The 23250-nt window shown below is 40.6% G+C and overlaps 1 protein-coding gene across 1 annotated transcript in view; it reads left to right on the forward strand.

Annotated features, from left to right (window-relative positions):
* Positions 1 to 22028, forward strand: part of RSU1 (Ras suppressor protein 1) — a 102101-nt gene extending 80073 nt beyond the window's left edge. The window contains exon 9 of the mRNA XM_058029099.1: positions 21556 to 22028. Coding sequence (XP_057885082.1) covers positions 21556 to 21658 — 103 coding nt within the window. The 3' untranslated portion in view covers positions 21659 to 22028. The remainder of the gene's footprint in view (positions 1 to 21555) is intronic.
* Positions 22029 to 23250: the final 1222 nt, after the last annotated feature.

The following is a 23250-nucleotide window of genomic DNA, read 5'->3' on the forward strand; positions in this document are numbered from 1 at the left end:
TGCTCTTGGAAAAACCAGAACAAATTCTTAAGTTGCCAATATTGTCACAAAGTGTCCCTGCAGAGTGAAGCTGTTTGACAAAGTGTTTCCCTGGTGATTTGGCTGCAGATGAAAATGTCTCCTGCAATAAAATTCTGTGCTCAGGTCTCAGTTCTCTGTGCTCGTCAATCAGCAAATGACATACCAAGGATTTTTCTGCTGGATTAGTTAATATGGTGGGGAAAATATGTGAAGCATTGATACTCCTATTTTTATACACAGGGGTTTTTTCACCCTTAAATATGCATTGTTTTTGAATATATATTTTTTGTTGTCTAGAGCTTCCTTTAGTAGTCAGTAGTGCTGCAATAGAACTAATATAAAACTATCTTTTATGTACTTAGATTTTCTTGCCTGGAGATAATGCCTACTCTGAAAATCACTGTCAATCATAGGGAAGAGAGAGCTGGGGGAAGAGTGGAGAGATCTGCATTTAGTGACAGCATTTCTACCCTCAGTGCACTGTCCTCTGTGGGTTAATATATTCATGTTTTGCCAATAAATGGCATTTTGTAGAATTTTTGTGGCCCTGTGTGTTGTAAACGCAGTTTTGCTGGGGATAATCATGTTCCACATCTGCTGATACTTTCATAAGGTATCATTAATAGCTTTAGAAAGTTCAATTATGTGGCTGCAAAGAAATAAATCACCTTATAGTTTAATTACCTCTAATATAACAGCAGCAAATATCTCCTGGGAAGCTGCCTCCTGTGTTACTAAATGACTGTCAACGATGAAGTTGCTTTCCTTAAAGGATGCTCTGTTAGGGAGATTGTTTCACAGTGTTTTATGCTACATCTGTTTTATGCTGCCACTACTAAATTTTATAAAGGAATTTAAAATATGACAGATGTCAGTAATAACTTTTATTTCATGCCTGCTTTTTAAAGAAAAAAATTGAACTTACTGCAGTTCCCATAAAGATTTATAAGAAATGTTTCATAGGAAATCCTTTTTTAAATACTTTTAAAATATTTTTGAATTATTATATGGGATCCAGGAAAATATCTTAAAACACATTTTAGCAGATTCCCTCTGTGCAGTGTGTGCCCATCTGCTGTGAAAAATATTAAGAAGAGACCTTCATTTTCCTACTTAATGTCTCAAAACAGTTACTCCTCTTCAGATCCAACCACCAGAGAGGCAAAAAAGGAGCACAGATGGAAAGATGAGTATCCTATATAAAATAAGAAGTGATAAAAGGATGAGAAACAAGAAAGGAAAAGGAAAGAAGAAAGCATAAAAGTGGTACAGGAGGAAGACCAGAAAGAAGATGGAGGCTGACGAGCTGGAAACAGAAAATAAATGGGAAGAACCAAATCCTGAACAGGGAATATATATGAGAAGGATCAGCTGATTAGGCAAAGGGAAGAGATAGGAGGAAGTGAAATAGCAGAAACCTTGAGCATTTAGTAAAAGCAGAAATCAAGGACACAAATAATCAAAGGATAGGCTATAAGACAATATTTTCTGCCTTTCCCTCCCATCACCAATCAGTAGTTGGGAGAGAGGTATGACAGACAAATGTGAAAAGTACAACCAACTTGTGTTGTCCTTTTCTTGGGACTCTGGTTTTCCTTTTTGTGATTTTGGTTCACCATGTTTACTTGGGGTCAGCTGCGTTTCCTTTAGTACCACTAAATTGCTAAACTCAGTGACTGCTTAGAATTACTTAAATCATATGATTTTAGGATCATAGCTTGAACTTTAAAATTATTCCAAGCCATTTTGAATCATCTCTTCCTCTTGCTTCTAGAGAAGTCATGTTTCAGTACGTCCCCTCCCCTGTTTTAATCCAATATGTTATGTTTTAATCCAGCAAATGTTATGACTTGATATCTCAAGTGTATAAGGGTGTGCAGCCTTCAGTGTAAATACAGTGGTGGTGCATAATCTCAAGCATCTTCCTGTCCCTGGGGTGGTGAGGTAGCTCCAGAGGAGCTCCCAGGATTTAGGCACTGACCAAGATTCATGACTGTGCAGGGATGTAAATCCCATGGCTGTTCTGTGGCCCATCCTTTTATTTGCTGGCTAACAAAGGTTAGGTAGAGCAGGAAGATAAAAGAGCAAGGTTTTTTGAGTGTTAAGCCCTGGAATGTTTTGTCTCTCCGGATCAGAGAAGACCAGGGAATTTACCCTGCCCTTTTCTTTGGGCAATTTCATTACAGCAGGAGTGCATGCTTGTTAACACTTCACAGGGTAATAGGTAGGTTGTTAACTAATGGCTGTTTTCGTCCTCTGAGTTGTAGGCCATAACAACAAGAATACATGCTATTTCAAAGGGGCTCTTTTTAAAGAAAAAAGAGGGGTTTTTGCTGAATTCAGAAGGTGGGAGTTAGGTAGCACTTAATGTATTGAACGCAGTGAGGGAAAATTTGAGCATAAGGTACAGAGACATGTAGGTTGGATTTGGATGAGCACATTTGTGTGTGGAAAATTATATACTGTCTCAATGAAAATTACTTTTTCTTTCTGAAAGAAAGTGTTTTCTTCCATGCACTAGGAGAAGTTACAGTTCTCCCATTGTAGCATGTGTAGTTTTTTCCCCCATACACATAAACAGAAGTACCCTTAAACTAATTTTTGCAAAAAGAATATAATTCCTTCAAGGAAGTTTCTTTCTTTCTTCAAAATATTTTTATTTTCTCTGTTGATTATTTTATCTTCAAGCTGTGAACTCCTGGCCTGTTCTTCATTGTTCTGGCAGGAATAAAAAGTACACCATAGATACATCCCCCCTCTTCCTAAAAATAATTCCAAATCGGAAAAAAAATGTTCAGAAAGGCTCTGAGAATATCTGATTGAAAATTGCCACTACTGAAATTACATCTTAAGGGTATAGTAAAAGAAGAACAGAATCAAGTTAAATGAAACCTTCTTGATTATCTGAGGCCAGAATTAAAGTAAGTACAAATGAGTGTAAAGTGATAATAACATATAACCTGGAAAAAATGCACGTCAAAGTAAAGTCCTGCTCTTTTGTCCTTGCCTCCCTTGGTTTTTTTGGCTATCTACAGGTGATCTTCAATGCCTTTACTTAGCAAGGATAGCTTTTAAAAGGCAAAGGTCTCACAACAACCAGGATTTTCAAGGGAATGTCCACACTCTGCCTCCAGTGATAGACAACATGTTTGGGTTTGATTTTGGCTCTTTTACCTAGTCTGGAGTAAGACCTCATTTGGGGCAGCTGTGATGGTTTGTGACACGGAGCAGTGGAACTGTGTCAGAGATGTGGGGACATCAGCAGGGAGTAAAACTCTGGTTTTAGAAACATTGTACAGGGAAAAGAGGAGATTCTTCAAACATCTGAGATGAATGAGTGCAGAGTGAGCCCCGAGCTGGCTCGTGCTGTTTGCAGGATGCTGGGTGTTGCCATAGAGACCAAGAAAGGGGGAACAGAGGAGTTTTGAAGAGAATTTCAGCTGGGACTTCAGTAATGCTAACTTAGCATGTGATGTCTGCCAAAGACCCCTGCTGGGGAGCTGGGCACTAATGTGCTATCAGAGCAGGAGAGCATCGAGGTCACCTGGTGTCTGCTAAGAATGACTGAAGTCACATCTTGGACATGTGAGGACCTGGTGGAAATAAACTAAAATGCCTTCACATATGCAGGTTATTTCCAAGTTATCTATAAGTATGTTTCCTGACAGAGTAGTGGCTTGTGGTTCCTCTCCTATTCCTGAAAATATTGAAATACTTGGTTTGCTCCTAACAGTGACTGCTGTGGAGATAATTGCCAAATCCTTAGTGTCTTGAGATCACCACCCACACATCCCAGAGGCTACATAGGCTCTCCTGCTCTGGCTGCCTAATTCTCTTGGCAAATAAAAAAAAATTTAGACTGACCTTTTCCTTGTGCTTTGGCAGTCATATTGTGCTCTCTGTAGTTTTTTCTGTTGATTCAGAGAAAATGTGGAGTTGACGTTGTGGTTGGTTTGTGTTAGTGGAACAGATTCAGGAAGGTGTGCTACCTGCACAGTTGTCTTAACTAGAGTCCTGTGTCTGAGCTCTTGGTCTTCAAAGACAGGTATTGAGTGTACTCAAAGGCAGCTGGCTGGACGTAGCACTCATCCCCTCAAGACTGAGGAGCCACCCACTCTTCATGGAGCTGCACATTTCTCCCAAAGCTGTTTGGGCTGACTGTTGTGTATGGAGCTGAGTGTCTGGTCTCTTCAAGCAGACAGTTTAGCTGTATCGTGACTATACTTTACAGTAAGTCACTATCCAGGATTTGTGCTAAAAAACTCATTCTTGCTTTAATACGAGTTACTGTCTTCTACTAAATGAATGAAGCCCATCAAGTGGGTACAGTACTAAAGATGTCAAGTAAATTAATCATATGCAGGAAGGAGAGTCAGGACAGAGTTTGTCTCTACAGCATGGAATCAGAATCTGGACAAGACTAAGAACTGATCAAGATATATGACTGCTCTGATACAAAGTAAATAGCATTTTTAAAATTAATGTCCTTGGCATTGGCTATGTTAATACTTCCCTTTTGCAACATTTATTTTTTCATTAATGGAGCTAATGTGACTGAGAGATGGATGTGAAGAAGTGCCAAGCACCATATATGTTCAAACGGGGAATGGTCTGCTGCAGTGTGCTCATGCTGACTGTGCTTGTTCTTGAAGTAATGAAAATCATAGAATAAGAAAATCATAGAAAATCCTAGAATAAGGAGAACAGCATCTAGGGTGGAATTCTCCTTGCATCAGTCAAGAGCCCCCTATACCATAAAGGCTTCATGAATTCAGATGGTCTGCATGCTCTTCTATTCCTTCATTCCTTCCACGCTCCCTTTCTTCACTGAAATGAGAGTTGCCTGCATGCTTCCTGCAATAGACCAGCTTTGTCTTCTTTTGCCAGGGCCAGTTGCTTTCCTTCTTTTGACCTCATACCTCTTCCTTTCTCTCTTCCATCTTTCCCCTGGCTTGGTCGTTTTTCCTCTCCCTTAGGCAATTTTTTTCTGGGTGTCAGTGTTCCTAAACTGTACTGCAAGTCCTTTAAGGAAAGGGAGGAAATGGGGGTTCTGCTTTGCCAGACTCAATGACTGCCACACCTCAAGAAGGTGGCAGCCATTCCATGGCTCTTTGGTCTATAGGCCATTAGTCCCAGACCTGGATGGCTGAAACAGTTGCATGTGCTAACCACTGCAAGAGGTCACAAATCCTGTGCATTAAAATACCTTCTCCCTCTCATTTTCTTGCTTTCAGCAAAATGAATATAACATTTTTCATTGCCTAGAACATTCCATGAAATGTTGGAATTTAACAAATAATCTAGCATCCTGAAATTAACTTGTAATAAACAAAAGTATGGAGAAGTGCCACTTGACCAGCAATCATAATACCCAGGGATGAAAACTACCCTACTGTACAAATAGGTCAACAGTCCTTAAGCACAGGCCTTTTTCTGGGCTAAATCAGTTTTCTTAAAAAGCTTTTTCTACAGACTTGTCTTATAAGTCTTTGGTAAGAAATCAGGCAGCCCATTATTTTGTGTGTCTCTGTCCCTTTGTTCTCACTCCTCACCACTCTTTGAGTCAGCATTGCACAGGCTTGTGGGCTTTGAATGACAATGAAGTTTTCTCCACAGCATATATGCACATCCCACTGTGCAGTTACACCTTCAGTTCCCACATCTGACTTGTGAGGGGAGTTTTGAGTTAAAAATTTGATTGATCTGTTTTCTTCCCTTTTCCTTTTTTCCTCTGCCTAGGATTTCCCATGCCTTCATCATGTTAAATCTGGTAATCTAAGAGCTGCATAGACACATTAACTTGCTGACCTGGCAGAAAGCATGCACCCCAAAACAGAAACATTTTCTAGAGCAGGATAACTACAGGGCTGGGAAGTGCTATGAGCAAATGGTACCATGAGCATTCAACTAGGAAAAGAAGTGAAGTTTGTATACTTTTGTCTTTAGTTACTGAGATTTAGTTATGTTTATTTTGAATTTGCAGTGTGGTTTTGTATTTGTGACTTTAGTTCTGCTTTGGTTGGGGTTTTTTGTTTGATTTTTTTAATGAAAGGGTATATGTGTTTTTTGTTAGGAAACTAATAAAACAGAACATGGAAATTTTCTTGAATGGAAAGAAATATGAGTCGTTCTGGAATTTGTTTCTTTTAAGATTCAGATTTTAAAATATTTCAAAAGGACTTTAAGTTCAAAAGGTGACATGAATCATAAAAAAATACTTGAGTGTACTAGTATTTAACTTTTGAATTAAGTGTTTTTCATTAATCCAAAAATATGTTATATATCTTTAGGTTTGGAGTTCAATCTTGATCCAGTTTACTTGCTGTGATAAAGCCTGCAGTCCATTGAAGCCCAAAGAGATTCATAGAGAGCAGTTGTTCACCATAGTATCATTTCTCAAAGATAAATTATGCAGCAGTAAAGACAAGTTCATAAACTTTATTGTATTGCTTTAATAGCAGTGCTTTAAGTTCTACTGGGAAGGCAAACTCAACACTAAGGCCTTCCCTAAGGTTTATTAAACTATCCTAGAAGCTGCCAGTGCCATTTTTTTTCTTTTTTGAATATTTTTCTAAGCTCAGTAGCGGGAGAGGGAAGAAGAGATTAGTCTTTTTTTCTTGGTCTTCAGTTAATCCTTCTGACTTTGTGCTTCCACTAGCATGGAGAAGAATCATACTGTGAGAAGATGATGATACTCTCTTTACCTGATTGACTCAAACACATGCAGCTTTTTATAGGCTCACCATTTTTCTTCAATAGCATGCATCTTTGTCATGGTTTAAAAAGTATCTAGAAATAGTAGTTACAGTTCTTGAAATTATGTGCAGCTATGAGCAATATGTACCATCTACATTTTCCATATGTCGAGACAGTGTTCTAGTTTTATGGGTATAGTAAAAAATTATAGGAAGTAAACAGTCAATTGAGTGGAACTTAATAAATACTGAAAAAAATCAGGATCAAAGTACTTTACATTAGTATTCAAAAGAATTTTAGGAGAAAATATTTTTCAAGCCCTTATGTGGTAATCCTGAAATACTAGGTCTTTCTCCTTATTGCAGGCTGTACAAATGCAGTGTTGGAACCAGATTATTTTTATTTTTGATTAATTTTTTCTTAAGAATTTCAGGAGATCTTTAAGCAGCTGTCATTTTTGCTATTTAAATCTGAGTTTGTTTTAAGTAGAATGTAGGAATATTGAACTATTGCTGATCTAGCTGATGTTGGAGTCTTTTCAGAGATGTAGTTCCAACTGTAAGTTACAAGACAGAAAAATTTAAAGAAGGGTAAGAGGGAGAGTTTTTGTCTTCACTGCTTATGCAGGTATATCTTTTCCAGCACAAGTGCATTTTTCATGTAAAACCCAAGGCACAGATTTATTATTTTTTGGGACACAGAATCTCTGGGTGATTTGAGATCCAGGGAACTGCCTAGCTACATCATGGTAAATTCAGCTTTGTCCTTGTGAAGGTGTTACGGAGAGGAAGCAATTAAAAGCTACTTCTGTAGTAAAAGTCTCATTTGGGTAGTGAGACGTAGCCAAGCAGAGAGTTGCTACCTAGACTTGGAGTTATTTTTTAACTTCTGCTGCCTTTAGATAAATCCTAGGAGGTGAACATGAGGAAATTAAGAGCAATCTCAAGAATACAAGCACAGTCATGGTGGAAGGATCCAGATGTTACCTCTCTATGGGAGAGTGGATCTTGAACCTCATGATTCCCTTTTCTGAGTCCTGTTTTCTAGAGCAGGTGCTGATCAAGGGGAAAGCTGTGTGGAAACACCATTAGAAAGCAGCCAGTCCACTCTGCAGCTGTTCAACTGAGGATATATCTTTTCTGTATCCAAAAACATCTGTTTGTCACCTTGGAGCACTGAGCAGTGAGCTGAAGCTAGCTGGGTGCTTCAGTGGAAACACAGCTCTGATGAGTGCAGGAAAATAAGATTACCTGAGATGAGACTAAGGGAAGCCAGGCATCTTCTGTGTATGCTCTCACTTTGGCACCAAGCAGCTTTCTGACTTTTAGGGACTCAAATGTTTAATCTACATGAGCACTTCTCTATTGATGCTGCTCATTTTGATTGCCATAATAGACCAGAAAAGAGCAGGTGAAAACACCGTGCCAAATTCTCCAGGGCCTGAGTATCTGCATACAACTGTTGTGTCTAGGCAAAGTTGGTATTTATAACAGCTCTGGAGTGGTGAAGAAATGAGGCATGCTATGGGAGGGAGAAGATGTTTTAGGCCTTAAAGAGGGATTGATTTGTGGTTATTATTGCTGCCTTTGATCTGCCAACAGGGATCTGAAACTAATCCACCAGAGCAGCACAAGTCTGATATATAAAGCCAGATGGAGATGCCAGAATAGGTTATGCCTGCTGTCTTTGACACTGCCTTATCATGAAGTGATAAAACAGGTAGTATAAAGCAAAGCAGGCAAAAGATGGGAGTGCACTGCAGGAATGCTGCCAGCGGTGTGAGGTGACTGTCAGTTGTTAGAGCCACTGCAGGATCAATTAGCCATTTGCAGCATTACCCTGTCCTGGTGAGAGGCTGAGGCATGCAGCTGCACAGAGCACTTGGTTGCCATACAACATCTCTGGGTGCTTCCATGCTAAACTGGGGGAGTAGAAAATGCAGAGTCCCTGTATTTCAAAAGTAATCCCACAAATACATATGGCCATAGAAATAAAAAACAGTGTTTGCATAAGGACTTCTACTTCATACCCACACCATACTTTTACCCCAGCTATGGAGTGCATCAAAGTGCATCTCATTCTAAGATGTGCTGTAAGCAGTGAATATGGTCTAGCTGCTAAGATGTTGGTGGGATTTTATCACTTCTGGTTGCATTTTGTTTAGAAATTAGAGCAGTTTAGGGCTGTTAATTCTCTATAGATCTCATCATCATCTGAGTCAGCTAACTCATTGCATAAGAAGAGCTTTATATAGATGTTGGATCAATTGACAGTAAGTTGTCAATAAATGTATCTCCTAGACACTGCAATTGACAGGCTAATGAAGTGCATTCTCAGTGACAGAGAGCTGTTGACAAATCTTTTGTCACTTTGCTTTTCCCACTCCTGCATTTCTCATAAATCTGCTCCATATCACAAGCTGAATGCTTGAATCACAGAATCACAAAGGTTGAAAAAGACCTTTGAGATCCTTGAGCCAACCATGAGCACAGCAGTGCTAGTCTACCACTAAACCATGCCTCTAAGCACTGCATTTACATGTATTTTGAATACTTCCCAGAGGTGGTGATTCTACCATTTCCCTGGGCAGTCAGTTCCAATGCTTGATCATCATTCCAGTGAAGAAATTTCTTCTAACATCCAATCTAATATCTTCCACAAGTGAGGGAGTGCCTGTTTGCTACCTTGTGTGCATAGGCTGGGATTTGGAAAACTGTTGGTTGAGAAAACAGAAAGAAAGAATCAAGGACCATGTTTGCCCTCCCTGCAATGTATTCTCCAACATGTTTCAAAGAAGATGCAAAGTAGGTGATCTGCAGTTTGTCCACCAAGACTGCAGCATTGTGTTGGGCTCCCTGTTGTTGCACTTTCTGAGCCTTTGTTGTTGCTGTAGCACTTAGACTGATTCAGTGCAAGTGTTTTCAGCTGCCTGTTCCTTCTCCTCTTGCCCAGAAGGAGGTGGAATCACTGGTTTATTTTACGTCATGCTTGAAGGTTCCTGTGGGTGCCTTTTGCAAATATCTGATGAGTAAACTAGTTCTTGTCCTTTTCAGTAAAGTTCCATGTTTTTTCCTTTAACTCATGAGCATTTGTAAGCACCAGCAATTTAGGATAAGTGCTGCCTACCTACAGCAAAAGGATGTTGAGCAAAACCAGATCAGTATGCATAATCCCACCTTCCTTGCTAAAGAAACTATTTTGGTCAATGTGTGCATTAAAAAGTCACAGCGTGACTCATTGGCCTTAGCTATTACTAGCACTTCATGAGAAAGCATAATTTTCACTCCACTGTTCATAGCCAGCCTAGATGTTGTTCATAGCTTGTTGTACATAGTTTGGGGTTTGTGAGCCACACTGCAACTGCAGTTTGCCTTTTAGCTTGCATGGAGAGTTGACCTTAAAGGCCAAACCTTGAACCCAATGAAATCAGAAGCAAAACTTGTATTGATTTTGTTGAAATCAAAATCAGGCTGATGCTGTATTGCCATTTCATCTTGACAGATACTGGGGGAGAAGAAAGCCTTTCAGAAGGCTTTATGTTTTTCACACTGTGGGCCCTGAAAGACAGTGAAAGTAACTTGGGAAGTTGTGTGGATTGGATGACATCATAACTTACCAATGTCAGCATTACTGCTCTTTTCCAGCAGGTTGGTCAGCTTTTTGCTTTGCAAGAGGGAAGGCAGCCAGTGTAAAAATCTGCCATAAATTAGAGATTCTTCAAAGGGTGAGGATTCACATAGTAAGTGAGACTTTTTATCTCACCCACTTCATCTAGCACTATGGAACACAAGTCTTGGAAAAACACTGCTGTCAAGAAGACATGACTATATCACAGTTTGTTTCTGGTTGATGAAGGAAAGCCCAACCCTTTGCTCAAGGTGTTAATGGCATGGAAAAATACTATGTGATTTTCCTGTTGTTTTAGAACCGCCTCCAACTGTGGGCAAGTTTGTTTTACAGAACAGAGCTTTAAGAAAGAGGACAAACTAAAAAAGAAATGGTAAACATTCAAGCGAATGTTACTGTCTTGTGTTACTCAGGAGCTGGTTCAGTTTGCTGATTGCTCAGTTTCAGTGTGGTCTGAGTAATGAAGAGCTGACTAGTGAGCCTAATTTGGAGTAATTCCCTGAGTACTTGGAAGCATAGCAAAGCCAGAAAAACTCTAATGAAAAATAATGGAAAGGTAGCTGGGGGCTTAACTTATGATCTCTGCTCATTACAGTAAGCGACATTTTCATTGCAGTGTTGCCATAAAGGTTATTGGCTGCCACATAGCATAGGTCCCTCCTGAAAAGATCCTGGAACAGCTTTGTTGGCACAGTAAAAGCCATGGAAAATCACCAAAGATTTGTTTAAAACCCAGTGATTGTTTGCCAATTATTAAGGTTGTGATGCTTTGTTCAAAACTGGCTGGAAAATTAGGTGAATAGTCTGTATCATTTTATTATGTGGTTTCTGTGTGACCATCTTTGGTCTTCCACAGTAAAGTTAAATAACTGGAAAACTATTTTATTGATTTGTTTTGTTTCCATATAGAACTACTCAGTCTTTGGCTTTCAATATTTCAGCATTTTAACATATACGATGGCAATGATTTTGAAATTGGCTTTGAATCACCTTTATCCTTTCCACGTATGTTGATTTCTCAGAGCACAACTTACCAGGTGTCTGTAAGATTGACATAATTGGCATGTTTGTTCCCACATTGGGCAGGGAGTAGGTGAAAGGGCTGTTTGGGAACTGGAAAGACCTGTATTGACCTGTAAAGCATGTTCAAGAGCACTGCCCAAGAAGAGCTTTTCTGCAAAGTGTATCCATCATGAGTTAAACAAAGCCAATTCATATGGCCAAGTGAAATTGCAATGTCTGAGATGTAGCTCTTCGTACGTGATATTTTGTGTCAAAAAGTGACATTTTCATTGCAGTGTTGCCATAAAGTGAAGTGAGTTTCCTCTATTCTTCACCTTCTTCCTGGTAGTGGTTTGAGCAGCTAAATCCCGTGTCCTGGAGGAACCAAATCAAGTCCTTCACTGATGGCAGTGAGTAACTGCTCCATATCCCTGTTCTCCTGTCCTGTCAGTAGCAAGGCTGCCCACAGTCTCAGAACACGTTTGTACACCTGGCCAGCCATGGGCAGATTAGCATAATGGGAGGACAGATGGACACATAAACACAGAGAAGACAAACAACAGCCAGTCTGTATTACTCAATACCTTTCCCTGCAATGCTTAGGGAAGACCCTGTGTCAGGGATCCCTCTGATACCTGGCTCCCCAGTCTTGATGTTTCAAATATCAAGCCCCCAGACCCAGTCTCATCAGCCTACATCCTTTTTGTGGAGGCTGATCCTGGAGTCCCTTTGTCACTTCAGTATATGGGAATCAGTCCATGCTATTGACCAGCAGATCTGTCTTACTTGAACATGCTGATGGGACATGTATGCATGCTGCCAGAACAGAGGGCACACTCACACAGAAAACAGCTAGAAACAGGGTTTAGGGAGGACAAAGTCAAGATGATTTGGCACAGAGTTTCTGCCAGTCAAGTGTTCTGACCTCCTCCTGCTTGCACACTGTTGACCTCATTTATTCCCTGCCTCATCCTCTCTCTTTTTCCCTGCACTTGTTCTCTTCTGTCATCCTTGGTCACTCACTTCCACTCTTGCTCTGTCCTCGCAAGAACCTATAAATTCAAGTCCTGTATAATCCTTAAATACTCTTGTTCAGTCCCAAAACTCTGTCTAAGCATCCCACAGTAAATCCTGTGCTCCTTTTACACAGTGGTCTGCAGAGCTCACAGAGCCTGCCAATTTCTTGTGTTGGGTCACACAGATGGAATGTGTGACAGGACTGGGACTTCCTCCTTCCCCTTTGAGGGTCTCAGAGGTGGTGATTCAGACGGGTTAGTTTGGTTGAGTTCCCCACCTTGTCACTGTGTCCCTTGTCACTGTTCAATCCTTATGTTTATTTTAAGGAGCTATTGGAGAGGTGGCCCTACAGGCAGTTGGGATGGCAGAGGCAGACACCCTGGGAGAGGAGATGTGTGAGCCAGCCCAGCAGAGCAGGGCAGCTGATTAAACCCTGTGTGTGAGAATTGCAGTGTCCTGAATGCTCTCTATGCTACTGCCAGTGAAACTGGCCATCCTCAGTGTGCAGCAGAGCAGGCTCAGATTAACTCAGACACTTCAATTTTGCTTTTAAAAAAGGAAAAGAGACTCTCTGTATCAGTATTTCCCCAGGGTCCCTTCTATACATTTTATTGGTACACTTTGTCTAGTTACTGGAAAAGAAATACATACCTGCTGGACATATAATAACTTAAAGAAAGTTCCTTAGCTTGCACTTAGCTATTTTTTTGCCCTCTGTTTTGCTTTTTTTAAATGTTAATCAGGTACACAGCAAAATGCATGTAATAAATCAATAATAAAGATTATGTAAGGGCATTTATCTGAGCAGCAGTGTAGCATTCAGAAAGGAAAGTGAGCACTGTTTTACTGAAGCCCAAAGGACTCCATGCAGACAACAACATTAAAATAACATAAGAATGAAGAATACTGTGCTCAGCTGTCTCCAGGAGGATGTCTGTGCTGCGTGCCAGTATGTTTTCTATACTGTGTTTGCTGCCTGTCCAGGGTTAGTTTGAGATCAGGCAAGTGGCCTTGAATATTGTCCAACAACATGATTTGGGGAAATAGAGCAACTGTTGATTTATCTAACTCATGCTCACAAATTACATGTACATAAAGATAAGAGTTGGGCTGATACAGACCACTTTAGTAAACAGAACACACTTCTTTCTCACTTGAGTTGTCTTTTTCCTTCTTAGTGGTGCTTTTTTATCTGTAGCTACCTGTGCTGGTATCTGCCAAAGAGGCTTAGCATGCCCCTGCAGTTTCTGTGGCTCCTCTTTGCTTCTGATGAATTAGATGTAGGATGCCATTTGTTCCAGTAGATACCTTGGCCCTCAGAGTTTAAACTGGTGCCTGCATCTGGCATTACAGATTTTTCTGGTCCTAAGTAGGAAAGCACTATTTCATCTGTGGAAACAAGTAGGAAAATGTTCCACTGCATTCTGTGGAAGTTCTTACCCTTAAGAACTTCAGTTTCTGGCCTATGCAGTTTTTTCATGCCTGGGGTGAATTCAGGGACTGGTCTGCACTTGCAGGCTGACCAACTCATTGTTCCATTCAAAATGGAGCATGAGGAAGGAGATCAGACCTCCTGAATGTGCTTGAAGATCTGAGTCCCAGGGGAGAAATCGTGCATAATTGAAATATTCTGGTAGGACTGTCCACATGCAGAAGCGAATTGTTCTCTGCCTTGTGCTCTCAAGCTGCTGTTTCATTATACTGGCCTAGCTGGGAGGTGTTTTATCAGCATAATAGATAGCCTAGATGAAATCTTAATTCCTGTTTGTCTCTGTTTTGAAAGAAATAAGAATAAGCACGCCCTGTCCTTTCTGTCTTTGTGACAGTTCCATAGAGGCCCCCCCTTGTGTGTCTCTCTGGATTTGTAGCATGGCTGAAGATTTCCAGTGCTGGGGTCCCTGGGTATTGAGATAGGTCTTTCAGAAACTAGATTTTTGTGTTCTGTGTGCTTTCAAAATTGTGTCTGCCAAAAGCCATGCTTCTTGTAAGATCTTTCAGGTTGGGTATGCAAAGTCATTAGCCAGCTTTGCAAATCTTGGCCTCTACATTTTCCTTTAAAAGAAATCTTTTTTCTTTCGCAAGGCTTCTATGAGCTTCCAGCTGTGCTTCCCTAACAAGCCTCACATTTAGAGTACTTGCTTCAAAAGGCTGCTAGCCTCAGAGAATATAAGGAAAAGGCTTTCTTTTATTACTGTGTATTAATTAAAGAAATACCTAACACCTTGGAATTCCTTTATGGGGAAAAAAAAAACATTAGTTCCCCATAACATGCAAGATGGTGAGTTCAAAGAAGCAGGGATTAAATTAACCATTTAAAGAGCAAAAGTGTCTGGCAGAATTAAAATTATGCATCTGTTGCCAGCCCAATAGTAGAGCAAGTGTTTGTAAATCATAGTTACCTCAGCTCAAATCTCCCCTCACTGTCACATCAGGTCTGGAACCTCTGAGCTGAGGCCAGAGGTTCCTCTGGCCAGGGTCTGTCTGTGACAGTAACCTGTAGGGATAGAGGGTGGGAAATGTGGCACACAGAGGTTGAGCCTTTTTCTTCAGGTATTCAGAGCAGCAAATAAACTGGTGTAGAGGGGTCCAGCAGAAGGGAGCCCTATGGAAAACTGAATGGTGAAGTAGCCAGTGAGAGACACGTGGGATTTATTTTGGAGGGTGCACATTCTACGCAGATGCTGAAACAGTGAGCTCCAGAAAGTTTTGGCAGAGTACTTTTTTTTGCTTGTTGAGATTTGGAGTGTTTTTAGGCAGGAATTCTGAGTAAGTCAACTTTGGACTGTGTGACTCAGCAGAGTCTCTAATGTAAGATAGCTAACAGCTTGTGAGAGTGCAGAGTGGGAACATAGAGGGAGTGGTTGGGTGGACTCCATCTAGCATTTTAAAATAGCTAAAGATGAGTGTCTGTGTGTCAGCTAGCTACCCACTGTCCTCTGTAGCTGCTGAAAATCTTTAACAGAGCAGTGCAGCTAAGCATCTCACTGCAGACACTTGTACTTGATCACCCTAAAAGCTCTTTACTCCACTGGCTTCATTAGCCAGATCTCCACTGACTGGGAGACATGGGCTTGAATCCTTACCTCTCCACCTGTGCTGAATCCTCTTCTTCTTACCTCATTTGTGCTCCAAAAAATGAAACTAGCTAAGGAAAAGAAAGAGCTAATCCAAGATGGGAAGAGATAATCAGTTCCCCTAATGAGTGCCTGTGGGGTGAAGACTAAAAAAGGCATTTGAGGATATTAGGGATTTCTGGTGTTGCAGAAAGTCTCTTTAAAAGGTGAAATGCAGGACTTAAGGAGAATTAGGAAGAATAGTGACAGGCAAAGTCTGCAGGAACTTTGGGTTATGAAAATAATTGAGGGAGGTGGAAGGAACAGAAAAATAACACAGGTTGTTACACTTGGGAGTGTCTCAGGGCTGGGCTCTGGCGTGTATGGATTTGGGGCAGTCTGATGCATGAAGCATCCCAGAGTGGCAGTGGGCTAGAGAGGAAGGCACACTGTTCACAGACCTAAAAATAGTGGAGCAGTTTCACAGCACTTTGAGAGCTGAGGTTCAGTGGCCCAGAGGCTCTGGCAGCCCGTGGCACTGCCAGCACCTGCTCCCTTTGTGCAGCCAGTGCTGCCTCCATGGTGGAGCAGGAGAGAGCTGCACAGACAGGGACAGGCCAGAACCGAGTGGCTCTGAAGAAACTTGCAAGAGTTTCAGATGATGGACATCACTGACATTGCTGCCATCTGCTCTCAGAGCACTTGAAAACAAAGGGCAAAAAATTAGCTGAATAAAATGAATCATTCATGTCTGGTTTTCCTTATTAAGAATCCTAAAGCTGCAGTTTGCCATTCAGGTGTAAGGAAAACAGGTACTGGTTTCACTCTCCCATGCACTGTTCCTCTTCAGTGAGATCATCTGAGTGCAACTCAGATCACAAGGACTAAAAACATTATTGGTGAACTACCAGTATGATAAGATACTTGAATAGTAATTTTAACCTCCACTGTTTTCTCTCACTGGTACAGTACTGACCAGTTAAATCCCATTATCTGTCCCTTTCCTGGGAGAGAGATTATGTGGTTTGAGGGGATGACATGTTAGCAGCTCCCACATAGAAAAGAGCAGTCGCAGTCACTCAGAGGGGACACCAGAGCAACAATTAGCTGTGCAAAAACTGGTGTGGCAAAAGCACCTTGCTCCAAATGCATGTGAACTGTAACTAGTGCACGGTAGCCATCATGTATCAGTCATGCAAGCACTTCTTTCAGCTTTGGGTTTGTACTGATACCACCACTGATTTAGCCTTTCCCTTCTCCTGCTTCATCAGCTGGGGCTTAGGACTGTTCTGTTTAGGTCACTGTGAATATCCACTTTGAGGTTTGATCTGAGCACTAAATATCTGCCTGACTCTGAACTTCACCTTTTGAAAAATCAAGCAGAGCTGGAATGTTTCACCTTTGCTTCCCTGATTACAGTACATAGCTGGAGGTAGCATCTCTCCAGGACCATATTTAACAGTGTTGTCTGTTTTATACTGCATACTCACCCTGGAGATCTGTTACAGACATAAAGTGAAACACCAGTGTATTTCTCATGGCTCAGTCTTGAAATCCTCTTTCAAAATGCCTAAACTCAAAAAAATCAATGTGTGCATCAAACACTTTGCAGTAGTTCCCTAGCTTACACAAGTTCTCTAGCCCTTGGCTACTGAGCGTTTTGTTGTACAAGAGAGAAAAATTGGAGGTAGTTGTGCTGAATTTGTTTTTCAAAGTGACTCTTTTGACCTTTATGAATTTAAGAATTTTAACTATGGTTCTGTTCTTAAGTTCAGAGATTTTAGTAGCAAGACTATGTACTTTTAAGTTACAAGGTTCCATGCCTGATCTTATGCTGTAAATTGCAATATTTAGCAATTTGTGGTTTAATTTAGAAGGATCACCTACTTTCCTAAATGCTTAAGTAATGTGGCAAGCTGAGGTTATTGATTCTCTCTGAATTTATTACAAGAAAGCTGTATCCACTCTCTCCTCTTGGGAATGCCCCTCCTGAACTGCATGCTTGCTAGTGACAGCTTAGACCCCTGATACATAACCAGAGACCTCACCTAATATCCTTGCAACTACTTTAGGGAATTTTTATTAAGTAAAAGCATCATTAAAGTAGACAGAATGATGAAGTTTAATGAGCATCTTTCTCACTTCATGTTGTTCATTTTGCTGCTGCAGCAGCCATGCTGCTGTCGTTTGTTACTTCCAGTGGGGCAGGTGCAGAATTCAGGAAGATTTTTTTCATGTTTACATCTGCATACAAAGAAACATTTTTTATGGAAGATATTTTAAAAATATATACAAGGAAAGAAAGCTTCACAGAGTTTCTGAGGCCTTTCTGCATTTTCAGGCTTGCATGTGATTTCCCCTTTGATTTTTATGTAATGAGAAGTCTGCCTACAATACTGTAGCTGCTCAGTCTTCAGAGGTTCTGCAGTTTGTGAGCTGTGGTTGCAGTAATCAGCTTCTGACTGTTAGCAAACTGCAAACATCACAAATATTTGTTTGCACTCCAGATTTTGTCCTTCAGCAGAGGTTTTAGCCTTGAAGCTGTGTGTAGTATCCTGCTCAGAGCTGTACCAGCACTGTGAACAGATGAAGATTCAAAATATCTAGTGGGAAGGCACTGCCATGAATGTGTTATCAGCACTTGTCGTACAAATCTGCCTTGAAACCATAGCCACAATCTGTGTCAAAATTCTTTTGTGTGTTTATGGAGACAATGTGCCTTGGCTAAGGGTCTGGCCATGCAAACAGCTGTGTCAAGGTGCCATCCTCTAGCACATCACCATCGGTCAGCTGAGCAGCAGAACTGTCTGTGGGCATGTCTTCAGCTGACCTCTGCTGCCCAGGATGATGTGCAAGTGTCTCTGCCTAACACATCTGACTCTGCGTTCATGCAGAACAAGAGCATCTACCTCGTTTGTACAGCTTGGCTGCAGCTGTGTCTGGGTCTTTCTAGTAATTACTGAAATTATTAAAGACTTTATGCAAACTTCATATCTTTTAAAACTAAAGGGTTATAGGTTCTTGTGGAAGTCAGATAATTGCTTCTCTGTGCAGATAAGCTCCATTAGTGTTTTTATTTTGCTTTTTTTTTCCCTTGAAGCTTTTTTTTTCCCCTGGGAGTTATAAAACTGGTGTTTGTTGTTGTACCAGGAGTTCATTGAGAATTTTGAATTCTTTTTTCCCTAGTGTAACAGAAGGCAAATTCTGTCCCAGAAGCATTATTACAGTCATTATTGTATTTAAATATTGTTGTGAGACCATATGTCTCCTCATATCTCAGTTGTGCAGACAGGAGAGAGAGACCCTGTGTGTGAAGGCTTGTACCATCTAAATATATCTGATCCTTGCTTTTTGACTAGCGGACTCCATGAAAGATTGTAAAGCACTCATCTTCATGTGCATTGGAAGTCCTCTCATTTTGCCAAGGAAACTGATTTGATTTTCTTATTTCAAACCCAGTAATTACTTTGCTGGATGAAACTTTGGTGCTCATGTTGGTAGAAGTGGTTGGACATGAAAATAGGTTAAAAGAATGTGGAAGTGCTGTAGATACCTTCAACTCATGTTCATCTATTACTACTAATGTAGTATTTGCATGGGACAAAGGGAGTTGCTGGGGCACCAATAGCACTGAATATTGTAAGGAGCAGATATCAAAAAAATATCAAAAATATCTCAAGTCAGTTGGTATTTTTACTGCTTAATGCATGCTGTGGCTTCTGGACTTCTTTTCGTAGTCAAAAGGCATTGCCCAAGTAGACTTTACCAGAACTCTGAAGTTCATTCAAAATTGTCAGTATTCACATTTCCTGCATTTGGAAAGTATCTGTGTAGTCAGTAGAATTCCCCCTACACCCTTTTTCTTCTGAGGTTTAACAGTCCACATACTTGAACATTTGCTCTGAAAAAGGAGGAAATGAGGGGTAGAATGAATGCCAGAAGGAACACCTGAGAGGGAAACTTACATAGAGTTTCCAAAGCAAAAAGGGGGAGCCTAAACCAGCTTGAGCAAAAGGAGGGTATGTAACACTTGACAGCCACTTAAGCTGTCTCAGTCCTGGTTGGGTTGGCACTAACAGGGCAAAGGACCTGTGGGGCAGCAGGATGTGGAACACAGATCAGTGATAGGGGACTTCTGTTCCTATCTACAAAGGACTTTTGTGCTCAGATACAGTGAATCACTGGATTTTCTGTTAATCAGTGCCTGAAGTCCCACATAGGGACTTCAAAAAAGCCAAAAAACAGCTTGAAGGTTAATTTTGTATTTACCTAACTAGTGCTATCTTGTGAGAGTTACAAAACTACTGCTGAAAGTGGTTCAAATGCTACACTGCATATCATTCAGAGCAGGGTGCTGCTTGTTCCCTGACTTCTTCTGTCCTGGGTCAGTTTCTGATGGCACAACCTCCTTGAATGTCACTCCTGTGCTCTTCTGCTGTGATGGATTTTCACCATACTGAACCATCTCCTTCCATAGACTCTCTCTTTCAACTTACTTAACACCTTCCAAAAGAAGAGTTATTTAGGATGTATATTTGATTAATACACATACTTGGATAAAATACAGCCTTGTGCTGCTGGAGCTCTGTCTCTTCAGAAATAAAATTAAAATATGTGTATTGTAGCTAATATGAAGCATGTAGTTATTGCAGAGGGTCAGGGCTCTCTGCTTTCATCAGGAAATGCCACCTGATCCCTTGTTGACAGGAGGTGATGGCCCACATAAAATTTCAATAAGGTGAAGTAATGTCATAGTTTACAGTTGTATTTTCCTTGAGCAAGGCTGTTTGGCTACAGTACACCTTGACAGCAGCCTGCTTAGCAGTATGATGTAAAACTTCAGCTGCTGAGAAGGTGAAAGCAAGCGCTGCCTCTTCACCCCACCTTACAAGAAGCTTTAATCCCATTCCACAGTCCAGGAATGCCAAGGTTGAAGTATCATCCAAATACAGCAACATAAAGCTCAAATTAGGTGGTAACTTTTCATATTCCAACATAGAATTAGAATAGTAAATAGAATAGAGTCACAGAATCACAAAGGTTGGAAAAGACCTCCTAGATCACATGTAACTGTGACTTGGGAGAACAAACATGATCACTCTGAACGTCCCCTCTTTCTTCTTCTCCCAGCTTTTTATGATGAGCAGGATGTGGTATGGGCTGGGATATGCCTTGCATCAGTTGGGGTCATCTGTCCTGGCTGCATCTCTTCCCAACAACTTGTGCACTCCTAGCCCCTCACTGGTGGGCTGAGGAGCAGAAAAGGCCTTGGTTCTGTGCAAGCCCTGCTCAGCAATAACTTAAATATCCCTGCATTGTCAACACTGTTTTCAGTGCAAATCCAAACCACAGCTCCATAGCAGCAACTATGAAGAAAATTACCCCAAGCAAAACCCACAATGTGCATCTTCAAAAAGCACTTAATGTCAATAAGTGAAGTTAAGTTTGAACTGTGTTTATTTTGGGTAGGTTTTTAATTTATTCTAATCAGGATTACTCATAAATTATCTATTAATTACTGTGTGATATTTAGCAAGATCCTTTCAGCCATGTAGTCCATTTAGCTTCACAGTGAATGCTAGCCATCTTAATTGTAGGATACTTTGTCAACATTTAATCAGTGGTACTTACTAATGTGGCATTGATGTGTTGGTATCTGTCCCAGTGCTATCAATCATGTGTGAGCAGCAAAGGCAGCTGTGACACCATTGCTCTCTGTCACATTATCAAGCCCCTGGGTTTTCTGGTTAGGGATGATGCTCACTTTGCTCTAAGCAGGCACTCTATCTCTCCAGTTCAACCCAATTTTTGTCATTGTCTACTTGAATACACATCCTTGCAGCCTTCTGAACTTTAATCCCATAACTGCAGAATAAAGGTTGCTAGTTTCTGAAGGCAAAACTGATTGCTCCTTCACTGCTCCAAAAGCCTGCTCTTCCCTGGTGTTACTTCCCTGAAAAGTCACAAAAACCCAAATGTTAATGACTGCAGCTTGAGAGCTAATAGAAAATTCAGTGTGTTGAGACAAAATAACAACCTTTTTTTTTCCTAGTAACTAGATGCTTTGTTTAATGTGCTGCAGAGTAAAAGTCTGTGTTTAATGGTTGTATCACAATTTTTTTTTCTCCTTTCCTTACAGTCTTTATGGCAGACACATGCAGGCAAACCCTGAACCTCCCAAGAAGAACAATGACAAGTCAAAGAAGATCAGCCGTAAACCTCTGGCAGCCAAGAACAAATAAGTGCCTGGCTTCTGCCTCTGTTTTACATCTGTTGCATTGGTTTTGCTTGTGCCTACAATATTTCTACCCATCTCTTATTACATATAAGAGAGCAGGGATTAGAATTAAATGCAATTTACTATGTATAATGCTTTAGAAGATACTGCTAGAGGGAAACAAAATTACATATGCTCCTAACTATGGTCACATTAATGTAGCCATTTAATATATCACTGTCAAACATACTTTAGCTTTTATATTGATATGTATATTAATGTCCTGTCTTCACATGTGTCACATCCTGTTAATATAGGGGATTTTGCACTTATATTATATGATACTAAATTTCAGAGCATATTCCAAGTGATTTTAATAAAGCTCTTCATTTGTATTGCTGTTTAGTTTCTTCAGTAGGACATCTGAATAGGAAATTCCTTGAGAAATGTATGTGTGTCCAGTTTCCTGTAATATGGTGATTTCTTCTGTGTAGGAATGTTGCAGCATTTTATCTGATGCAAGTTAGTTAAAGTGCAAAGCATTCTGTTCAAGCAACATTTTAATCAGTTTCTTTTTCTTTTTTTATGGTGCTGTGGACTGCTCTTTTTGCCTTGAAGGTTATTTTGAAATCAAGGAGTAGGGGAGGGGAGAGAGAAAAAAAATGTCTTTGTAGAGAGCTGCCAATTGCCAGACTCAGTTTGGGGAAGAGAACTTTGTCACTTGAAGAAACTGGTACTTCTGCCAATTTTTCAAGTGATTTTTTTTCTTTAGGCAGAAAACCCAAATAATGTATTTAATCTTGCTTAAAGTGCTTATATTGAAGAGCTATTCCAAATGGCTTTTGAAAATGCCACAGGTTCTATATTTATCTATACAAAGCTGGCACCACAACCAAGCTTAGAAGCTGCAAACAGTTTAACAGCACAGATAGTTTCAGGTTCTACCAATGGAGAAGAAAAGCCTAAAATCTGCTGACAGTGTTTCCCAAATAATTTCGTTCTTAGGAGAGCAAAAGCCAACAAGGTACAAGAACAGATATTCATACCTGGATCACTTGTGTCGAGACCTTCCTGCCCTTGATTTCCAATTTAATGAATTCCATACCCGAGCCACCCATGGCTGAGTGTCGGCTGCCATCCCATCCGGCCAGCAAGCTGGGAAGCGTGCCCAGACTGCTGAGACAGGCCTGCTTGTTCAGGGGGAAAAGAAAAGGCTTTAAATATCTCATGCTACAAGTGATGCCTGCTGCAAAAGCCAATCTGAAGTTTCTGTGATCAGCACCAGTCTCTCGAGTGCATTTAGGATTGCCCCAGCGTGTAGGTAACACGGTTGCCTTAGTCTGGGAATAAATGTATTGACATATATTTTGCAACAGATTTTTTTCAAATTGGCAAGCAGAGCTAAGAAGTTGGCATCAAGCTTTAGACACACTTTAAGTGGTCTTCAGTACTTCAGAAGAATGAGGCAGTCTTGGTAGGCAGATGGAGAACAGTAAAAATGGTAGGCTTGTCAGGAACAGTCAATTCTATCTGTTGCAAGCTCTGCAGAGGATTTTCCAGACCCCTTAAGTGATCTGCCTGGGGAACAGGTCCAACTGAAACAGGCCAGTAAAGGTG

This window comes from Melospiza georgiana, chromosome 1, assembly GCF_028018845.1.
Source record: "Melospiza georgiana isolate bMelGeo1 chromosome 1, bMelGeo1.pri, whole genome shotgun sequence".
NCBI classification, from domain to species: Eukaryota; Metazoa; Chordata; class Aves; order Passeriformes; family Passerellidae; genus Melospiza; species Melospiza georgiana.